Source organism: Eumetopias jubatus, unplaced genomic scaffold (genome assembly GCF_037043125.1).
Source record: "Eumetopias jubatus isolate StellerSeaLion01/CBP00866 unplaced genomic scaffold, mEumJub1_p1.0 scaffold_5, whole genome shotgun sequence".
NCBI classification, from domain to species: Eukaryota; Metazoa; Chordata; class Mammalia; order Carnivora; family Otariidae; genus Eumetopias; species Eumetopias jubatus.
The window spans coordinates 126934130-126953943 of NW_028274811.1; the positions used below are offsets into that span (position 1 = coordinate 126934130).

The 19814-nt window shown below is 43.6% G+C and overlaps 2 protein-coding genes across 6 annotated transcripts in view; both read right to left on the reverse strand.

The window, feature by feature from the left end:
* The window catches only part of TTC23L (tetratricopeptide repeat domain 23 like), a 39712-nt gene extending 32404 nt beyond the window's left edge, over positions 1-7308 (reverse strand). Inside the window, exons 1-3 of the mRNA XM_028097975.2 lie at positions 7212-7308; positions 3590-3773; positions 1785-1908 (exon numbers count right to left, since the gene is read on the reverse strand). Of these exons, the coding sequence (XP_027953776.2) occupies positions 1785-1908; positions 3590-3773; positions 7212-7279 (376 nt within the window). The 5' untranslated portion in view covers positions 7280-7308. The remainder of the gene's footprint in view (positions 1-1784; positions 1909-3589; positions 3774-7211) is intronic.
* Positions 7309-16539: 9231 nt separating this feature from the next.
* RAI14 (retinoic acid induced 14) overlaps positions 16540-19814 on the reverse strand; it is a 62052-nt gene continuing 58777 nt past the window's right edge. For all 5 annotated transcript variants that reach the window (XM_028098005.2, XM_028098004.2, XM_088023715.1 and 2 more), the window contains 2 exons: positions 17455-17520; positions 16540-16617 (listed from right to left, as the gene is read on the reverse strand). In XM_028098005.2, coding sequence (XP_027953806.1) covers positions 16540-16617; positions 17455-17520 — 144 coding nt within the window. The remainder of the gene's footprint in view (positions 16618-17454; positions 17521-19814) is intronic.

The following is a 19814-nucleotide window of genomic DNA, read 5'->3' on the forward strand; positions in this document are numbered from 1 at the left end:
TCCTGGTCCTTCAAAGAGAAGACAAATTTTACCTTCTCTCTGCAGCCTTCCCTGACCAGTTCTGATCAGAACCCCTGATCTGCCTCATTTGTTTCCCCAGAACTGTGTCCCTGCGTCTATGATAACCTGTCCCTTCCTACTCTAAGATCTCTGTATGTTTCCAGAGGGCAGGGACTAGCAGTCTTGATTCATACACTGTGTGTGTCTAGCACAGTGCCACCAGACTTCTCACGTTTAAAGGGCTAAAATGGCACAAAGCTAAATTTGTGCTCTTATGAAGGCAGTGAGTGTATGCGGAGATCAGCCTGAATGAAACAGAGAAATTCCAAATGGAGAATAATGTAGCTCCATTAGAAGAAGATTTTCTTTTGCTGAAGGCCTTCCTGATGTCCCTTAAATCTCACAGACAAGTGGTAGCCTGTTCTGCCAGGAAGTGAGGACCCCTCCTCTCCTTAGCCATGTCGGCCTTCTCTCGGAATACAACAGATGTGTGCTTAAGGCCTGGAAGAGCCCCAATGCGACCTCACCGTGGCCCACTGCTTCACCGCCCCCGGCGTCAACCACTCACGGGCTTGCCACATCAATGGCCAAAGGAATCTAAAGTTTCATTAAAAACATGAGCTCAAAAGGCCCCAAGGAGCCCTAAGAAGGAACACATGTTCTGAGGTTAACAGAATTATAAGTTAGAGAGGTTAATAATAAATTGAATTCCATTTTAAATTTCTCAAGCTCTGATTTCTGATATCTAGGCTCCTTATGACCCAGGTATATTGGTTACCTTCCCCTGTAGCCCTCAAATCTTCTCAGGCCCTTAAATCACTTACTTGTTAGGTAAGCTAGGCCCTACCTGAAGACCCAGGTCCAAGGGGTACTTGAAGAAGTCCTAGGCCAGTGGCTCAATTCTATCAAGCAGTGACATCTGCTGATCCATACTGTGTACTAGAGACTGTATTAGGTTATAGGGGAGACCTAGTCCCTGCTCTCAGGGAGCTTCTGTTTCAGAGACAGAGGCGTATAAACAAAGCACATGTGAATGTGTACAAAGAGATCCATGGCAGAAGTGTGTGTAGTTCGTGCAGGACGGCCCAGCTGGTCACAGGCACGAAGCCCTGAGCTGACCCTATCCTTAGTTCCAGAGATATGTTCTGGCCTCAGTCCATCTGAACAAATATTTACTGAGCCTCTACTGCCAAGTTCCTGCCCTCGTGGATCTTACACTTGGGCTTCAGTGTTAGCAAATGCCTCCCGAGCTTGTTCTTCTGTACAGAATACCTTCCAGAAAGCACCATTTCTCTAGGATGAGGGCTTGGTCTTTTTCTCAGCCAGACCTTCCAGGAACTTGAGTTCTGTACACAGAATTCAGGTCCTATTACTGGGACACTCGCCCTGATGCTGAGTGTACATACCTGCCTGTCCTTCCCCTGTGGACCTGTGGCTGGAATTTCTCTTATTGTCCTGGGCCCACTGTATCTCCTTGCCCTCATCTGTAAACTATGGACAATAACAGTATCTCCCTCCAAGGGGTATTATGAGGACTAAAGGAGACTAGCTTGGTACATGCTAAGCATTCAGTAAATTAGCTATCATCATTATCTTTATTTCTAAGATCCCTGCCACACTGCCTGCCTCATCCATGGACTTTCCCGCCTCTTGCTGAGATGTGAGTTGGGGGCAGGAAGGGCCCTCCCCCCACCGCCTGTCATCCCCACCCCCATGCTTGCAGGCTGGCTTAGTTTGGCTCTCACGGGCTGGCCCACCCAGACCCAGTGGGGGAATCCATGTACCTCTCAGTGTCAGGTAGCCGTAAGCCAGGCTGGCCACAGCCTGTGCACATTTCCAGTGTTCTTCCCCAAAAATAATGCGAGAAAGGATGACACAGCGAATCAGCTCCTTGTTTGCTTGGGTATTCTGCAGAGAGCAAAGACGTCATTATGCTTTTTGGAAAGGAGGGAAAGCTCTAGCCCAGGCTCTTCTCACAGGAATAGAGGGCTGAATTCACCTGTCGTCGTTTCCTCTTCTCTCCCCTTCCCACCCCATGATCAATCCAGCAAGGCCTGGTGGCTGTCCCTTATTCCTAAGTCCTCACACTAAGCTCTGCTCCTCACTTCTGCCATGAGTACCTGATTCAAACCACCCTCACCTTTCACCCAGCTGACCACAAGAGCCGCTTCTAACTGCTCCCACTCTTGCACCCCGCCCCCGGTCTACTCTCAACATCGTAGCCACAGTGACTTCCTTTAACCTTTTATTGTGAAAAACTTCAGCAATATACAAAAATAGCATGGAGAAGGGCTCCCTTAGTTTCATGAGGTAACTACTCATGGTCAATCTTGTTCCCTATCTATCCCCCACCCTATTATTTTGAAGAAAAATCAGATATTAAATCATTTCATATCTCATAAGTATCTCCCAAAGATATGGACTTAGACATATAAACCAGAAAACCACTCTCACCAAAATATTAATAATTCTGTAATATTAAATATCCAGTCTCATAAATCTAATAATTACCTCATAAATCTAATTTTTTTTTTTTGTTTACAGTCTGCCTGTCTGTATGTTGAGATCAGTCTCCTGAGTCCCTTTTCATCTGTAGGTTCCGCTTCCAACTCTAGTCATTATCCAAACTGGCCAAGGAGTTGTCAAGCCTTAAAAACCCACACTTGTACTCTATGGCAGATGGTACTTGTCTGTTTCTAAAAGCGAAGGTTCTAGCCCAGGTCTGTGAAATATGAATGGGTACAGGCCAAGATGACTGTCCTCTGCAAGTCCTCTGGATGATTTACAGAGGTAAATTTATAGATCTATCCAAGTAGGGGTGTCAGCTTCTATCATCTGCCTGTGAGGTGTCTCTTGGCCTTTCCTAAAGCCATCTACAGACCTTTCCTCTACACATTTCAAGCTCTTTTTTTTCCCTGGCCAGGAAGTCAGTGTATGAATTCCTCAGTGGATAAATCATGCTCCAGGAACATGCTGGTGCCTGTGTTCTAATAATGAAGGTCACTGTCATCCTATCTCAGGCTCCCGGATTTTGAACATTCTATTAATAGCACTTGCTCTGAGGTCCTAGTTACCAAGTCTTTGCCTCGCTCTGAGAAATGCACCTCTGGACTCTGACCTCTGTTGCAACCTCCCCTTTCTGGTGCTTTAGTTTGCTTATGAGTCCACTGAACCACTGGCATCTGAGCCTGGGCCTCAGCCTGGCTACCCTTGTTCTCAGCCTCCTGCCTCACTAACCTGGCCTTCTTGTTACCCAAGGGATCTCATTCTGAAACATTTCAGGAGAAATTTAAAAAAAAATTTTTTTTAATTAAAGGTAATCAAACATCAACACAAAGAACAAAACATTCATTTTCAATTTAAAGCCAGGAGCACAAACCTTCCATGGAAGAATGCACAGTGACCCAGGTGTGGAACCCGAAGGCAGGGTGGCTACCCCACTATGCTCTGCCTTGTTTTCTTCTGCTTATAAAGAAATATAACAACTTCCCCTACTTTGAGTACTTCAATGTCCACTGAAGGCAGAGCTTCTGTCATCTTGGACATATTTTTAAAGGGAAATTAAAACCTCGTGGGCTTTTTGTTTTACCATTTTTTTCTTAATCAGCTGAGCTATTTTCTTCCGGGATTGGGCCAATTTCTCTTTAGGAAGAGACATGCAGCCTATGGTCTTCTCCTCCTTGGCTGTAGTGTCTTCTTCACTCTCTCCAGACCCACTAGAGGAACACAATTCTTCTCTTCGCTGGTATGCTGGGATCTCGGCTTGCTGAGACCTGCAGATACCAGAGAGGGACGTGGATTCAGATTTGACCTCTGTGTATCTCAAACCAGTTAAAGTTGAAGAACAAATGGGGGGTAGGGATATGCGCTCAATCAGAAACTTGAAGGAATAAAGTCTGGGGATAAGCTCGCGTCCCCCTTGAAGCCCAGAATCAGGACAGCAATGTGGTGATTCAAATGAAACAGATTTGTTAAACCACCCACCTCCCTCAGAGTCCCAGCTCTGCTACTCACTAACCATATGACCCTAGGCAAGTTATTATTTGTTTCTTTGTAAAATGAGGTCAATCAGAGGAGGTGACTGGATTAAATCAGATAATACTCATAAATCACTTAGCATCGTGCCTGCTATTTAGTAAGTACTATTTTAATATTAGCTATTATTATTTTATTAGCTCCAAAACGAAGGTGTTGAATTGGAAGATCTCAAAGATCTTTTTCATTCTAAAATTCTGATCCAAACCAGGAAAGAAAATCTATACAATGAAATAATGGGAAGGGAATTAACAGTTTGAGGCAAGACTTCACTGTACTCTTTCGTATTTCTTAAAAGTATTGGCCAACTAACTAAGGAGGATGTGGTCCCAATAAGGAGAGGGAGGGAACTCCACAAAGTCAAGAGCAGATTCAGAAGCAAAATGGCCTTCTCAGTTGTATTAGAAATAAATGTGTTGAAAAAAAAGCTGAGTGGATTGAAAAATCTCCCTACTCCCCACTTGCTTCTCTCCTTCCTGCCTCCTCTCTCCCTCTCACCCCCCTCTCCCTCCCACCCCTCAGGCCCCCCTCTCCTTCCTGCCCCCTCTACTGTCTCACATGCACAGTGTAGATCTCTGACTTCAATGCTGAACATGATTATGAATGGGTAACTGGAAATGGTAAGGATAAAAGTCAAAGGAGATAATCTTACACAAAAAAGACATAACCACATCTTACCATTGCCAGAAAAATCAAAGTGATCCAGAAAAAACAGAATTCTGAAATCTTAAGAGCAGAACAGAATGTTTAATTATAAACAAGTCTCCCAAAGGAATCACCTTTGTATATACAATTTTAAAAGTTGTACAACTTTTAAAAGTTCAACCACTACATAATTTTAAGAATAAAATTTATCTTCCTTTTCCACTGATTAGATAAGTAATAAATATTCACTGTAAAAAAAAAAAAAGGAGAAGAAGAAAAACAAATGTCAAGTGTAATCTTTTACACTAGGTTTGAGAAATGACATGTTAACATCCATCCAGACTTCCCGTTCTAAATAACCTACCCAGAGGCACACGTCACGTGGACAGGACAGCAACATTTCTTCAGGCCCAGGCCTGGCAAAATCACCTTCTGTTCCCATACAGAAGTGTGCTTTCAGAAGACATGCAAACTCTGGAAAAGCCAGAGAACATGGCTGATGCAAGGTGATCAGAAGGTAGGTGCTAAGCTTACCTCCTCTCTGCCTGGTGAGTTAATGCTCCTCCTTCAAGACCCAACCCAGATGTCACCTCTGCTGGAGTTGTCACCTCTGCTGGAGTCCCATACTAAAGTAGCAAGTAGAGACACCCTCCAAAGGACTTGCAAAAATTTCCTCCAAACTTCTACTATAGTGCAAATCACATTATAGTCACGTTTTCAAAATTCCTTTGTTTTGTTTCTGAGTCGTCTTTGCCTTCTAGCAAATAAACTGCACCAGGGCCAGGGCTAAATCTCATTTTTTTCTGAAACTCTGATACCTGGCTTAAAGATAAATAATGGCTTGTTAAATGATGCACAAATGAGTGAAAAAAGAAAACATAGTCTTTAGGACACTTGAAAGAAAACATAGTCTTTAGGACACTTGAAAAATACTGAAGGTAGAGGGAATCTGTGGCAAAAGATCCTAAGTCAAGAAAACTAACAGAAAATTTAGTCCCTCAATAGAAGATTTTGCTTAGGCTGCATATTTCAAAGACCTGGAGCAGAAGTTCAATCTACTGGGATCACCAGAGAGACTGCCAATTATGGATCTTAAAAATTATAAGCCCTAAATATTTTAAGTTCAGCCTTCAATAAAATTAAGCTGAGACCAAAAGTAGCAAGCTTCAACAACAGCGACCTCAAAGCAAGGAGAAACATTTAGGTCTTGACAAATGACTTGAGAATGCAAAGACCTAAACTAGCTTTGAACATTTTGTCATGAAAGATTAGAAAAATGACTGGAGAATACTGACCAGTCAGATTTCTTGAAAGATAAAATAATAGTCAGAATAAAAAGAATAGGCAGGTTGAATGAAAGGTCTGTCTTGCCAGGTTTACAACTTATTCTATATATTGCCATCATAAATATGAATTCAGACTAGTAATAATAAATATGTATTATCTGAATACTTCCAAGATACTCCACTGTGAACACTACATCTTAACTTCAATTTTTAAAGTTATACAACCCTTAACCTCAGGATATTTTATGAGGCGGTACAAAACTACTAAAATTAAGCACATGAAATGTGGCTAATCTGAATTGAGATGTGCTGTAAGTATAAAATACACACTGAATTTCAAAGACTTAGCATGAAGAAAAAATATAAAATATTTCACTACTTATTTTTTAAAATATTCTAGGTATATTAAGATAAATACAGTATTAAAATTCAATTTACCTATTTTTTATTTTTTAATATGGCTACTGGAAACTTTTAAATTACATATGTGGCTGGCATTTGTGACCTGCATTATATTCCTATTTGATAGCATTGGTATAGATCAATGGTTCTCAACCAAGGGTGATCTTGGCCCCAGGGGACATTTGGCAATGTCTGGAGACATTTTCGTTTGTCATTACTGGGACAGAGCTACTGGCATCTACTGGGTAGAGACCAGAAATGCTGCTAAACATCCTACAATGCATAGGTCAGCCTTCTACAACAGTTAGCCAAGACAAAATGTCAATTGTGCCAAGGTTGGGAAACCCTGGTATAGAAAAGTGGTTAAAGAATTGACTCTGCAATCCGGGCGCCCAGTTTGAATCACTAGCTGTGGGATTTGGGGCCAATTACTTAACTTTTTTTTGATTCATACTCCTTAGCTATAAAATTATAATAGTATAATAGTACTACCAGTACAGGGATGTTGGGGCAATAGATGACTTCATGTAAGTACTTAGAACAGTGCCTGGCACAAAGTATTTGCTCACTAACTATTAGCTATTATGATGTGAAAATTTTACTTATTGTCTCTTTATTTCATAAAACAATTTTAATTTACTCATTATCTTTGTTAAATTTAATTCTCCATGACTTTATCAATCTTGGTATAATTAACCTATCTATAAAAAATAAAATTTCCCTTCAGTTAGGAAAAAACAATTATGTTCCTTCTCGCATAGGTTGCACAATTACAAATGGATTGTATAGCAGAATCGTTATTCCAGGCCAGTGACTGTGATGTCAAGGTTCTGTGGTACTTACAGGTGGAAGCAGAAATCCCAGTCGGTGTCATTGCTGACAGTTGGAATGTGGATGGGGCTGGCTTGCATCTTCGTCCTACCAAGAATCACAAGTCAGGTTGGCTTTGGGAAAAAAAAAAAAAAGGCTTAGAAGTCTTCTATTTTCCCTCTGTTGGATGCTATTAACATTAAACTGAAACTGCCCAAATACATAACCCATCTGAAATCCATAAATAGACTATCCTCACTCTTGTAGAGACACCTAGAAGGCAGAAATTAAAGGCATTTGCCAAATTAAACCTCTGAATTAAATTTCTTTCCCCTAATTCCTACTCCAGAGTACCTCCAAAATCCCTGACTTTTTTTTTACACCCTCAAAGCCAGTATATTTACAGCTCCCGAATCATCAAAACTATGTTCTCCTACTCAAGTCAGATATTATTTTTGCCAGATGGATCCAAGCAAAGCAACCAGTTCTAAGCATTAAATGAAGTATGGCCATCGTATTGGTTAATTCTTCTCTTTGTCCCTAGGGCCATCCCACTATTTAATATGAGGTACTAGTTAAGGAACACACAGCGTCTGTTTGGGTATTGTCCTTAGCTGAGGGGGGAAATGACTGAAATCTCATGACAAACATCTGATTTATAATTATTTGTGAAATTCAATTCTCATGGCTCTCCCTTTAAATCAAATCTAAACAGAATGCACAGTTATGCACTGAACATGAACACCCACCAAGTCGCTCCTCATTTCACCCTGCAGAATGTCATTCCTTCCCATCTGAGCCCTGAGTGGCTCTCGCTGACACAGGCTCCAGCACATCCACAATCCAAACACCAGAAGGAGATTAATTTCTCTTTCTAATCTCTACTTTCAAAACTATGGCCAGGGAGAGGAGTTTTGAGTTCCCAACCTCCTAAATTCTGTTCTATGAGGTGCTATACGGCTCTGAATAAATTAGAATACCACACTTTGGCCCCTCTCTCAAACTCAAATCGCTTCCTTCTTCCTTTCACCGCAACTTCGTAAACCCTGAGCCACATCCTGAGCCCCAAGTGAGCATCCTGAGGCTTCTTTCTTGCGGGTGGTGCCACAGAGGCTCCAACTCGAAAAGCACAGGCGGGGAGCAGCGAGGTAGGGGTTGGGCCGCCCACCTGGCCAAGGGCAGAGAAGCCACGCCGCGAAACTAGCCGTCCGGGCTCTCTCAGCCGGAGAGCTCGGCTTCCTCGCGCGGCGTCGGCGTCCTGGCCTCGGCGGACTTCGTTCAGGGCGCCGCACAGGTGCCCGGCGGAAGCGAGGCTCTCCGCGCGGTCGGCTAGGCGCGCGCGCAGCCCGGGTTCCGGCTCGGGAGACAATGGGGTTGCCATGGGAACGGAACGCCGCTCCCAAACCGGGAGCGTCGGCGCCTGTAGCCATGGCGACGCGGGGCACTTCCGGCCCCGGAAAATCCCCGGGCCACTCCCGGGCGCTTCTGCAGGACGCTTGGGCTTTCCGGTCTCCGCGGGCGTGACTCGCTCAGCCTCAGGCTCGTCCCCAAACACCCCTCTGCTGCGGTTGCATCGTCACCTGTTGTTTTTCGGAAGGACTTTAGCTCTCAGGTATGAAGATGCCGGAAGAGGAGAGAAATCCCATCGCAGGATGGAAGAGGGCGCCGGGCTCCAGGACCCCACCTACCTAAAGCTGCGGCGTACTGGACTAAATGGGCGCCCGATTGGGCACCCCTCCGCGCACCCTGCACCCCCGAAGTCCCCCGGGTGTTCTGGCTCTCCGGACTGGAGAGGAAAGGCTCAGATGTAACTGTTGATGGTGTCAGCACCGTCTGTGTTTCCTCTCCCGGTAAGATTTGAGCTATGCTTGATCAGGAAAGTGGAGTGCCCGAAATGAGTACTTTAAGGAATGGACCACTAGTTCTACTACTGATTAGCAGTTCCAACAATATTTTCGAGGAATGGGGCACATTTGGCAAACACCACATAGCCCTAGTTTATGCAGCATGTATTCTTATACCATTCCTCTTCAGGAGCCTGAAATACACAATAATAACAATAATTCAGATCTGACAGGTGCAGGGCAGTTGGGGCCAGTACCCAAACCAACAGCACCAGATCCGCAGCCTTGTGCAGAGGGTGTTATCACAAACCCTACGGTGAACAAGGGGCCTATGACAAGTCAAGTTGAAGATGGTATGTCCTCGTTTTAAAAAAACAAAAGGGGGGGAAAAGCAGGTTTGGTAGAGAAGGAAAATATTTACTAAGAACTTGAAAGGTGGTGTTTACATTTGGTGTTTGTTCTTTCCAGTTCCAGGTTGAAGTTTGCTATTGATCCAAGAATGCCAAGATAGACTTTCTGCAGTTAGGTTGGAGGAGCTATTTAAATGAGTTTGCTTCTCTTATGTGAAACCTGAACCGCATGTTAACTTAAGGTTTAAATCTGTACCCTCAAGATCCTGTGCCAAAATTTTAGAAGGATCCCACCCCCTTTATTCTGTTCCCTAAGAGAACTCCCAACATGGAACAAGGATGAGAGCAATGAACTCCGCCTCAAGATTTCAGGGCTCTGGTTTTGACTCTGTGTGGAGTCTCAGTTTTCTTGCTCATACAATGAGAGTATCTGTTACCACTTGCTTTCTACAACCCCTCCCAGTTCCCAGGATTCTCTGGTGGCAAACCACAGATTTTTGTAACTCTATGGACAATATTTAACACATATGGGGATAAAAAGGAAGAACTGGTTTCCTGTTCTCTAACACTGATTCCCCTTACCCTTGTTAAGTTGGTCTTCATCAAATTGAAAAGTTTTAATGTTTTCATTTTAGGAATTGGCTGGGAGGTTGTTTCTAAGTATATGAAATGTAACTTCTGGTTCCTGAACACCAGCTTCTGCCCATCATTGTGAAGTGAGGTACCAGAACAGGCACTGAATTCCCATTCTAAAAATGACAGTCTGGTTCCACCTCCGTTTAATTAGCTTTGACCTTGGGGTGCCTGGGTGGCTCAGTCAGTTAGGCGTCTGCCTTCAACTCAGGTCATGATCCCAGAGTCCTGGGATCGAGCCCCACGTCAGGCTCCCTGCTCAGCGGGGAGTCTGCTTCTCCCTCAGACCCTCCTCCCTCTCATGCTCTCTCTCTCTCCCTCTCTCTCAAATAAATAAAAGCTTTAAATAATAATAATAATAATAATAATTAGCTTTGACCAGAAACAATTCACCTGTAAAATTAGAAGTCAAATTAAAAAAATGTTACACTCTCAGAGTTCCAAACCTGTGTGCTGTTTTTTCCCTTTCCTTGCCATATTCACCCTGTCCCCAAACATAAACCTTAGTTACAGGTAAATGTGCTTTAGGTTTGTTCAATAACTCTGGAATGGGATGCTAGTAATCTTGCTTTTATAGTGTGTGTTCACTCACACAGTCCCTCCCTTGATCCTGAAGTAGAAGAAACAAGCACTGCTATTGCAGAATCACATAAAGGAAGCATGTGTACAGGGTACTTCTAGATTCTTCCATTCCCAAATAAACAAATTATTTTAACTGCAAGAACTGTGAAACTTAAGGACAAGGAAATCAAATAAACTTTCCTTTGGACTGTGTAATTTCTTAAAACACATTTTCTGTCCTCTTCAAGGTTAGATACCTTATTTCTGAGCTCCCATACTACCCATCCACAGTCCCATCTTGACGCTCACAATTATATCGGCACTTTGTGAGTTTCTCACACTCCCCATTCATCTGCCCATCCCTCCAGAGGAAAAAAAAATGCATATTGAAGAATATGTGCTATGTGCCCAATACTGTTCTAAGCATTAGGGAAGCAATAGTGAGCTAACAGACAAAGATTTTGCTCTTCTGGAGCTTCTATTCTACTAGGTGAAGAAAAGTAGAGTTACTAGTAAATAGTCTGATGTCTCTGCAAGTTAGAAAAAGGCACAGGGCCAGGGGAGTAAGCAACAACTTTGTGTGAATTAGAAAAAAAAAACAAAAACAAAAAACCTCTTCCTCCAGCCAGACTCAGACCCCTGCTAAGGGGAACAGAGGGTGGGCTGGATTTTAGGACTCCCTCCCTCCCTCAGCTGGGTGAACCACCTTACATGGAAGCGACAAATTATCTGGAGAAAAATAAAGCCAGATAAAGGATCTAGAAAGTGATGTGGACATCACTTATCTAGTGTAGTTAAGGAGGGCCTCTCTGACAAGGTGGCACTGAGCAGAGGAAATGAAGGAGCAAATATACAAACATCAAATTAAAGAACATTCTAACATAACAGCAAGTACAAAAGCCCTGAGACAGGAGCAAGTTCAGTGGGTTCAAGGAAGAACAAAAAGGCAATTAAGAATGAGACAGAAGAATGGGTCAGCAAAGGAGCAAAGCACACAGGGTCCTCTAGGCCATCCATTCATCTAAATATCCACCCACCCACCCATGAGTACTGAACACCTACCAGGTGGCAGGCCCTGTCTGATCAGCTGTGAACTCCTTGTGGGCGAGAGCTATTATGATTCACCATCGAGCCTTTAGCATTCAACACAGTATCTGGCTTATTATCAATGTCCAATAACACTTAAGAAACTTGGAATCATCTTCAGGAACTCTCCAGTAGCAGAGATTCTGGCCCCTTAGTATGTGTATCAGTTTCCTATTGCTGCCGTAACAAATGACCACAAACTTCATGGCTTAAAACAACACAAGTTTATTATGTCCTAGGTCTGGAGGTCAGAAGTCTTCAATGGCTGTCCCTGGGCTAGAGACAAGGTGTGGGCAAGGCTGATTCTTTCTAGAGGTTCTTGGGGAGAATTTTGTTCTCTTGCCTTTTCCAGCTTCGAGACCACCTGCGTTCCTTGCTTTGTGGCCTCATTTTCCATCTTCGGATCCAGCAGTGCAGCATCTTTAAATCTTTGACTCTTGACTCCTGCTTTAACAGATAAATACACTGTTAACCCTGCCTCTCAGCGTATTTAACCTGACTTAATTTGCTTAGGTTTTAAAAACATCCACAAGTGACATAGGGAACCCTTACTACCTGTCCTTCTCCTGTTCAAAAGCTTACATTATTTGGCGCCGTCTTGCTCTTTCTCTCCCCTACACATCTCCCATTTGTAATCCGGTACATCCAGTCACAGTACTTGAATATATACTGTTTCTTCACATTTTGGGGCTTGGTTCATAATGAACGTGCGGGAGTGTCTTCCCTTGCACTCACCTCTTTCTCTTGGGGACTTGCTCTTCAGGGGAGCCTTTCCATCTGCTGAAACCCCCAGCGATTGCTATCTCAACCCATGAGCTCCAATGGCCTCCTCACCACAGCCTTCATGGTTGAGCTCTTGTCCTTCGATTTTTTCACAAATATGCAACTCCCATGCTTGAGTTCTTGGCCCTGAGCAGAGCAGAAATTGCTATTCAATGCCTTGGTCTGTTTCTTTGCCCAGCCCCTTCTTTGCCTTGCAGTCGGCCTTTTAACTCTGCTCACAAAGCAGCACCCCTATCTTTGCTGGAGAGTGTTTCTGCTGCTGTCAGCACCTCGCCTTCCATTTATGCCACGTTGCACAGTGTTGTGCTTTGACACGTTCTGGGAGCATTTCCCCCACACAGCATGTCATGTGTTTATCTGAAGATGGGTGGGTTTGATTATTAAAGGCTTTGCAGTCTGTCTTCAAGTTTATGTAAGGGAAACAAATTGATGAGTCTTATTCAACCGATGTGAAGAAAAAGGCCATTCTTTCTCACACAATGTGATGATGCAGGCACTATTCTACTCTTTTTTTCTCTGCACTCTTGTAGCACATGATGGACGTTGTGAAAATGGGCAATTTGAAAATTAGTCAAGTAGTCTTCACATGTGTACATAGAGACGTTTATACAAAGGACAGTCATCCCATCATTTTTAGGGCTGTAAAAGACTGAAAGCATCAATAAGGAACTAAAAATACAGCACAACTATACTACAAAATACCATGCAACAGTTAAAAAGAATTAGATGTGTGTGCCAACGGAGAACAACCTCTCCAAGAAATTTTAAGTATTTTTTTTTTTTTTTACAAAAGCTCTCCCCCCAACACGGGGCTTGAACTCACCACCCCGAGTCTCATGCTCTACCAACTGAGCCAACCAGGTACCCCTTAAGTATCTTTAAAACTATGATCCAGAAGAGTGTCTGAAGTACGCTTCTATATTTAAAGGGGAAAGCTAAATTCTATGCCTACAGGTACATAGAATGTCTCAGGTCATCCAAGAAACTGAATAGCTGTTGCCTCTGGAGAGGTAAACTAAGGACTGGGAGGAGAGAGATTTATTTTCAGTTTATTTCAGTTGACATCTAGTCATCAAGTCTTGGGAGTTTCTTTTCATACCCCAGCTTCGGCCTGAAGCATTTCTTTCCATCTAAGACGACTGGTTTGGATGTAGCTCAGTTAAATGCCCAGCTGTGTGTGATGTTTCTCCAAGAAATCATCTTCTGAGTTGAACGGTTGGCCTCCGTTGAAGTAAGTTCTCCTCACAGGGTGCATGCACTTGATGACTTAAAATAGTTAATAACTTCATATGCCATTTGCATTATTTTTATTGATTTATCTTTTGTTTTCGGGGTGAGGGGGCATTAAAGGTCCAATTAAGCATGTACGGTGTGTAGTGATGAGCTGAAGCCGACGTGGGAGAACCGTGTTGAGTGAAGGGAGATGGCCCATTGTATTATGATGAAGAATGTTAGCTATTTAAATAATTGCATCCATTTCACTGTCGTTTGGGGTTTTTTTTTTTTAAGATTTATTTATTTATTTTTAGAGGCGGGGAGGGACAGAGGGGAAAAATCTCTCTCGAGCAGACTCCCTGCTGAGCAAGGAGCCGGATGCAGGGCTCCATCCCACAACCCATGAGATCATGACCTGAGCCGAAACCAAGAGTCGGACGCTCAACTGACTGAGCCACCCAGGCGTCCAGTCATTTGGTGTTTTAATTACGATTCAACCTGTGAGAATTCACCCTAAAGAGTTTTTTAGGAATGAATTATGCTTGTAATGTGATAGTTGATAGAAGGTATTTGACTTTTTTTTTTTTAGCATGTGCATGTATTACCTTTTCAAAAAAGGAAAAGGAAAGAAGAGAAAAAACTATCTAATGGAAGCTTTCAAATGGTTACAAAGACTACAGACAACCAAGGGGCAGTTTTGAATTGAAGAGCCAGGGTACAGCTGCCCACTAGGGGCTGATGCTTGGGGCTGAGGTGCTAATCAGCTGACCTTAAATAAGGGTTCTCCTGGGTTATCTGAGTGGGCGCCAGGTAATCAGAGGGGTCATCTAAAGTGGAAGGGGGAGTCAGAGTCTGACATTAAAGATGCTAGGAGATGGCAAGGAGGTGACAGATAGTGAGAGACTGTGGACCACTGCCTGCCACTGCGTGTGACTTGGGCGAAAAACACCATCACACCCCAGCATTACTGACCTGCTCTTCGGAAGCCATACACATATGCTTATGAATGCACCAAAAATCAACAACACAGATGCAAAATGAAACAAAAGTTTATTTTCTGCAATACCTTCTGTAAATTACAAAGGCAAAAATGCTAAACTACAGCATATAACTTTTTAATATTTAACCAGAGTACTTAAAATAAATATGCATCCTGAAACAAGATAAAAGGCTACACTTTGTCAGGCGTCCTACAAAATGTCTCAAGTTTTATACTCTGCAGCATTTCTGTGCGGGGGTAGGAAGGAGGGGTTTGCTTGTATTAAGGGCTGTGACAAAAAGTCCTTTCACATTTCTTTGGAGCATTTTCGAAACTGCTGAACTATACACAACTTAAGAAAAGTAACACCAAGCTTGAAAGCCATTTTTGCTTTGCTGTTGTTGGTCCTCATCCAGTAGAGATGAACACATCCTCCGAAACAGCCTAGCACCCTGTGTGCCCAGGCGGCCCTACGGCACGTGGGCCTTGTCAGGGCAGGCCTCTGCCCTTTCCTTTATATACCTCGGAGAGGTCCATGCTCAGCTGACATCCCTCCTTAGGAACAATGCCATAAGGAAGCTGCGATCAAGTTCAAAAACACTTTTAACCTGAAAGTAAAGTGAACAGAAATATTTTCCCCCATGACCTTTGCTATGCACCGTCATGTGTACCATATTGGGATTTTTAGTTTCAACGTTGGAAAAGTGATCGGTACTAACAGTCCTTCCAGAGATCATTTTTACGGGCACTGGTAGAGCTGGGGCATTCAAAAATACTCAGTGGGTGAAAGGAGGATTTACCGTATTCAGAAATGTGCTACAGTTCTAAGGACACAATGGCAGAATGTCTAGGGATACCGGTGGCAGCTCATGTTGAGTTTGGAAAAGGAATAAATACATAACTACCCTTGGCTATAGCGGAAAACTCTGAAGAAAAAGTTAGGCTTTAAAAAAGAGTCACAAGCACGGTTACCTAAAAATACTTTGTTAATAGAGTCTAATGTAGATTTCACTTATTTAGGGGTTTAGCTATGAAAACACCTTTAAGAGCCAATAAAAATATTGTAGAGAAAAAAAACACTTTTAAAAAAATTGAGGTGAAGAACCATGAGGCATTTCTTTTGGCTGTAAACATGCAGTTTACTGTCCCTTGTTGAACACAAACGTCTGGATTCCTGAGCTTCACGGATAACAGCAGGAGGCCAGTTTGCATAGAAAATCTGCACTATGTCAACAATTTGCTTTAAAAATAACTTCTAAGGACAATTTGCTTTTGTTTTTCAACTTCGGATTTTAGTGAATAGTCTCATCACACCACAGGACCAAGGAGCGAGCAGCGTGATGAACTATATATAAGGCAGATGGGGGGAAATGATGGAATGAGAGCTTTTAAAATCCACAGGCTATCACAATAAAGGCTCTTCAGCATGCACCACATAACTAGTGCCAGACTAATTTGGCCAAAAGTTGAATCATGTTTTAGGATTGGAAACCAAAGGCAAAAAGAGCCCTCCGGTGCTGAATGGCACGGCCTGAGTGTGGGAACGAAAGCAACGTGGAGCGCAGGTGTCAGCATATCCCTCTGGGACCACGAAGCCCCTCAGCCGGTCAGCCACAGAGGAGGGTGCCCACTGCCAGCACCAGGACCAGACCCCTGGGTGTGGCTGACCCCAGCTCCGGAGTCTGAAGGGGTAACACGGTGTGTCACCTCGGCTGCTGAGGTCTCTAAGCGGTTCTGAGGACAGTCTCCCCCAGGGCCCAGTCCTCAGAAAGCTGCCTTTGGAAAGGGAAAAAGCTCTGCGAGGCCACGGCACAGACCACGAGTGAGCACAATGGCAGTGGCTGCCAACAACTCCAAATCTAACGCAAAGATGGACAACAAGGGGGCAGTGTCCTGCCAAGGAATCCATTTTACTTCTTCTGGGACTGGTTTTTACACATGGTAAGGATTTGCTTCAGTACTTTCTGGACATCTTCGTCCATCTGGCCCTAGGAAATTCAAACAAAAGACAATCATTAGAACCCAAGTTGAGTCTTGGCGGTCTGAGCCCTAGGGAATGTGATGGCTGGCTGAGATGAAGCCCTTGGCTTTTCCCCCAGATCTTCCAAAGGAATGTTAGCCCTATTGATCCCCACATTTCTATGAGGGACTGAGAGAGAGTGTCCCTCAGTCCCTCTCTCTGAGAGACAGAGGGACTCTTTTCCCTCTGGAGGATGATGAGGCTGGGTCTACCAGAGCCGCCAGGCAAAGGGTTTCTGGGTCTCAGTTGCAAATGTGAGCCCAGCTAGCCAAGCCACCAAGAGTCATGGGGTGAGACCGTGCTGACTGCTCTAAGAACACGGGCACGCCTGAAAATAAAGCCTAGGCTCCTCCTCCTGGTGGGGGTAGAAGCCACATCCTCCTTTGGTTCTCAACAAATGATGAGGCGGCTCTCCATCAATGGTGTAGGGCTCCTGACAAAACCCAGAGCAAAGCAATAAGCATTTTAAAGCTTCTCAACGTAAAAGATTCTCCTTGACTTTTCATTTGTTCTACTAGTTTAACGATGGGAGTTTGGGTGACATCTGCTGTGGTATTTTTTTCTCTTCTTTTTTTTTTTAAAGATTTATTTATTTATTTGAGAGAGCGAGAGTACATGAGAAGGGGGAGGGCCAGAGGGAGAAGCAGGCTCCTCGCCGAGCAGGGAGCCCGATGCGGGACTCGATCCTGGAACTCCGGGATCATGACCTGAGCCGAAGGCAGTTGCTTAACCAACCGAGCTACCCAGGCGCCCTGCTGTGGTACTTCTTTAGGATACCCAGATACTTCACAGGTTGTTAGCATACCTGCACAGCGTACAGAAGATGCATTCTGTAAACAGATATGACCTCCTGGTGTTGTTTCTTGCATTCCTGGAAAGAGATGATTTGATATTGTTAAGAGCTTAGGAGACCTTTAAAGAACAAAACCAAAAAACTATAAGAAAGCTGTGGCCAAGTGCTCCCCAAGTGATTTCCTCCAGCAAATGCTAGCATAGGAGGCTTTTAAAATTGGTGTGGGCTCACTGGGTTGTATATTTCTGAACACTTGTCACTATTTGTAGGGCAACATTTGTCAATATTCTTAGGGGAAAAAAATCTACCCATTTCATATTTTTGGTATGTCAACTCTAGGAGAAAATTCATGAAAAAGTAGTTACTACATAATCCCACCTCTGTTGCAAAAAATGTTTGTATAACTACTTATGCAAATACACAGACACATTCTCATAAAATAAATGGTGCAAAGAAACATCAAATGCTAAAAGTGACCATCTCTGAGCGGTTGGATGATGGACCATTTTTATTTATAGAAACTTTTCCAGAGTCTTCTGTATTTTCCAACTTCTCTACAATAACCAAATATTAATTTAATTTTAAAAAATCTATTCTTTTAAAAGGAGCTATTGGTTTCTCACTATATAGCCAGTCATATAGCCCCCAGGGAGCTCAATTATTCAGCTGTCAGAGTACCCAGGTGACGAACAGGGTGACGAACCAATCTCACTCAACTGGTTCCTCGGTACAGCTGTTCATGCCTGTTTCTCCTTGTTGAGTTATTATTCCAATTCCTCTCAGTAACTATTTCAAGAATCTTCACTCAGCTCTAAACTTTTCTAAGGAGATGGTTTTCCTCCTATTTCATGATGAAATTTGAGACTATCATATATAGATCACTTCCAAAGTCTACAAAAGTCCATCAATAACCTTCTCACCTCCTTCTTATGAGTGTCAGAACATGAGGTGTCCTTAGGACCTCTCTCTGTGTTGCTTCCTCTCACCTTTTGGACACCTCCACTCAATTATTTAAAACTTCATCTTCTGATCATTGTCCTCCTTTCCATCCCTGTATCTGTCATCATTTGGATGATGGCGATACCCACATGCATGAGCCATGAACACCTCGGTCTCAGTTTCCCCAATGTCCACCTCAATGACTTGCTCCTCCTCCTTCCAGCCATACACTCTCACCTGCCTCTGTCATTACCTCTGAAATCTCAAAAGAAAGCACCTCACCCTCTGGTTACCAGCTCCTCTCTTTCCAGCAAATCTACTTTAGGCTTCCCCTGCCTCCTGCTGTGGTTCGTCAGCCCATCAGACACTGGCTCCTTGGTCACTTCTCTAGGACAGCCCACTGCAGTCCGGATTCCATCCCACCACTCCACTGGGTCTGTCTTTGCCAAGGCTGCCAAGGGCCATCTAAATGTGACCTTCCAGTCCTTGCTGCCTCCGACCTATCCCTTCAAGACTTAGCAAGCATCGCCTCCTGCAGGAAGCCTTTCAAGACATTTCTTCTGTATGCCTGGAGCATGTTGGACATCTCTCTACCAATGGAGGCTGACCACATTGAAAATATGGAAAGTCATTGAGTATAAATTCGGTGAAGGTGGGACTATGTCTTATTCACTTTTAGATCATTAGTGCCTTGTATAATATTGTGTTGAAAATTGTAAAAATGATTGTATGAACCATCAGCATTTTATCTACAAGTCTGTGATAACCGCTTCATCAGAAAAATGACCTGCACAACACAACAGGGAGCTTCTTCTCCTCCCCTGATCAGTCCTTCACTGCTAGAGCTGATAACACAAAAAAGCTAGTTTTGTACTCTGTGGCCAGCCAGCGTAAGGACTGCAGAAACCTGAATTCACCAGTATCAAGTCTGTACTGAAGAAATCTTACAATCCAGGTCCTGTTTGTCAATGGAAACTAGAGATAGTCCAGGACAGACTAACCTTTGGCTTCACGTGGAAAATGTAACATCCCCGTGTCAACTAAAACCTTCACAAATGTTGTGGGAGGTGAAATGATGACCCTCCAAAGATGTCCGTGCTCCAATCCCCACAAACTGTGGAATGTTACCTATATGGTGACAGGACCTTGCAGTTGTGATTAAGTTAAGGATCTTGAGATGGAGGAAAAGTTTATTCTGACATTTATCCCTTAAATGTAATCACAAGGGTCCTTACAAGACAGAAGCAAGAGGAGGAGGAGATGGGAGGGCAGAGCCGGGGGGGAGTGATAGGCTTCGAAGCTGGAGGTAGGACCCATGAGCCAAGGAAGTTGGGTGGCCTCTAAAAGCCAGTGAAGGCAAGGAAATGGATTCTCCCCTAGAGTCTCTAGAAGAAACCAGCCTTGCTGATACCTTGCCTTTAGTGAAATTGGTT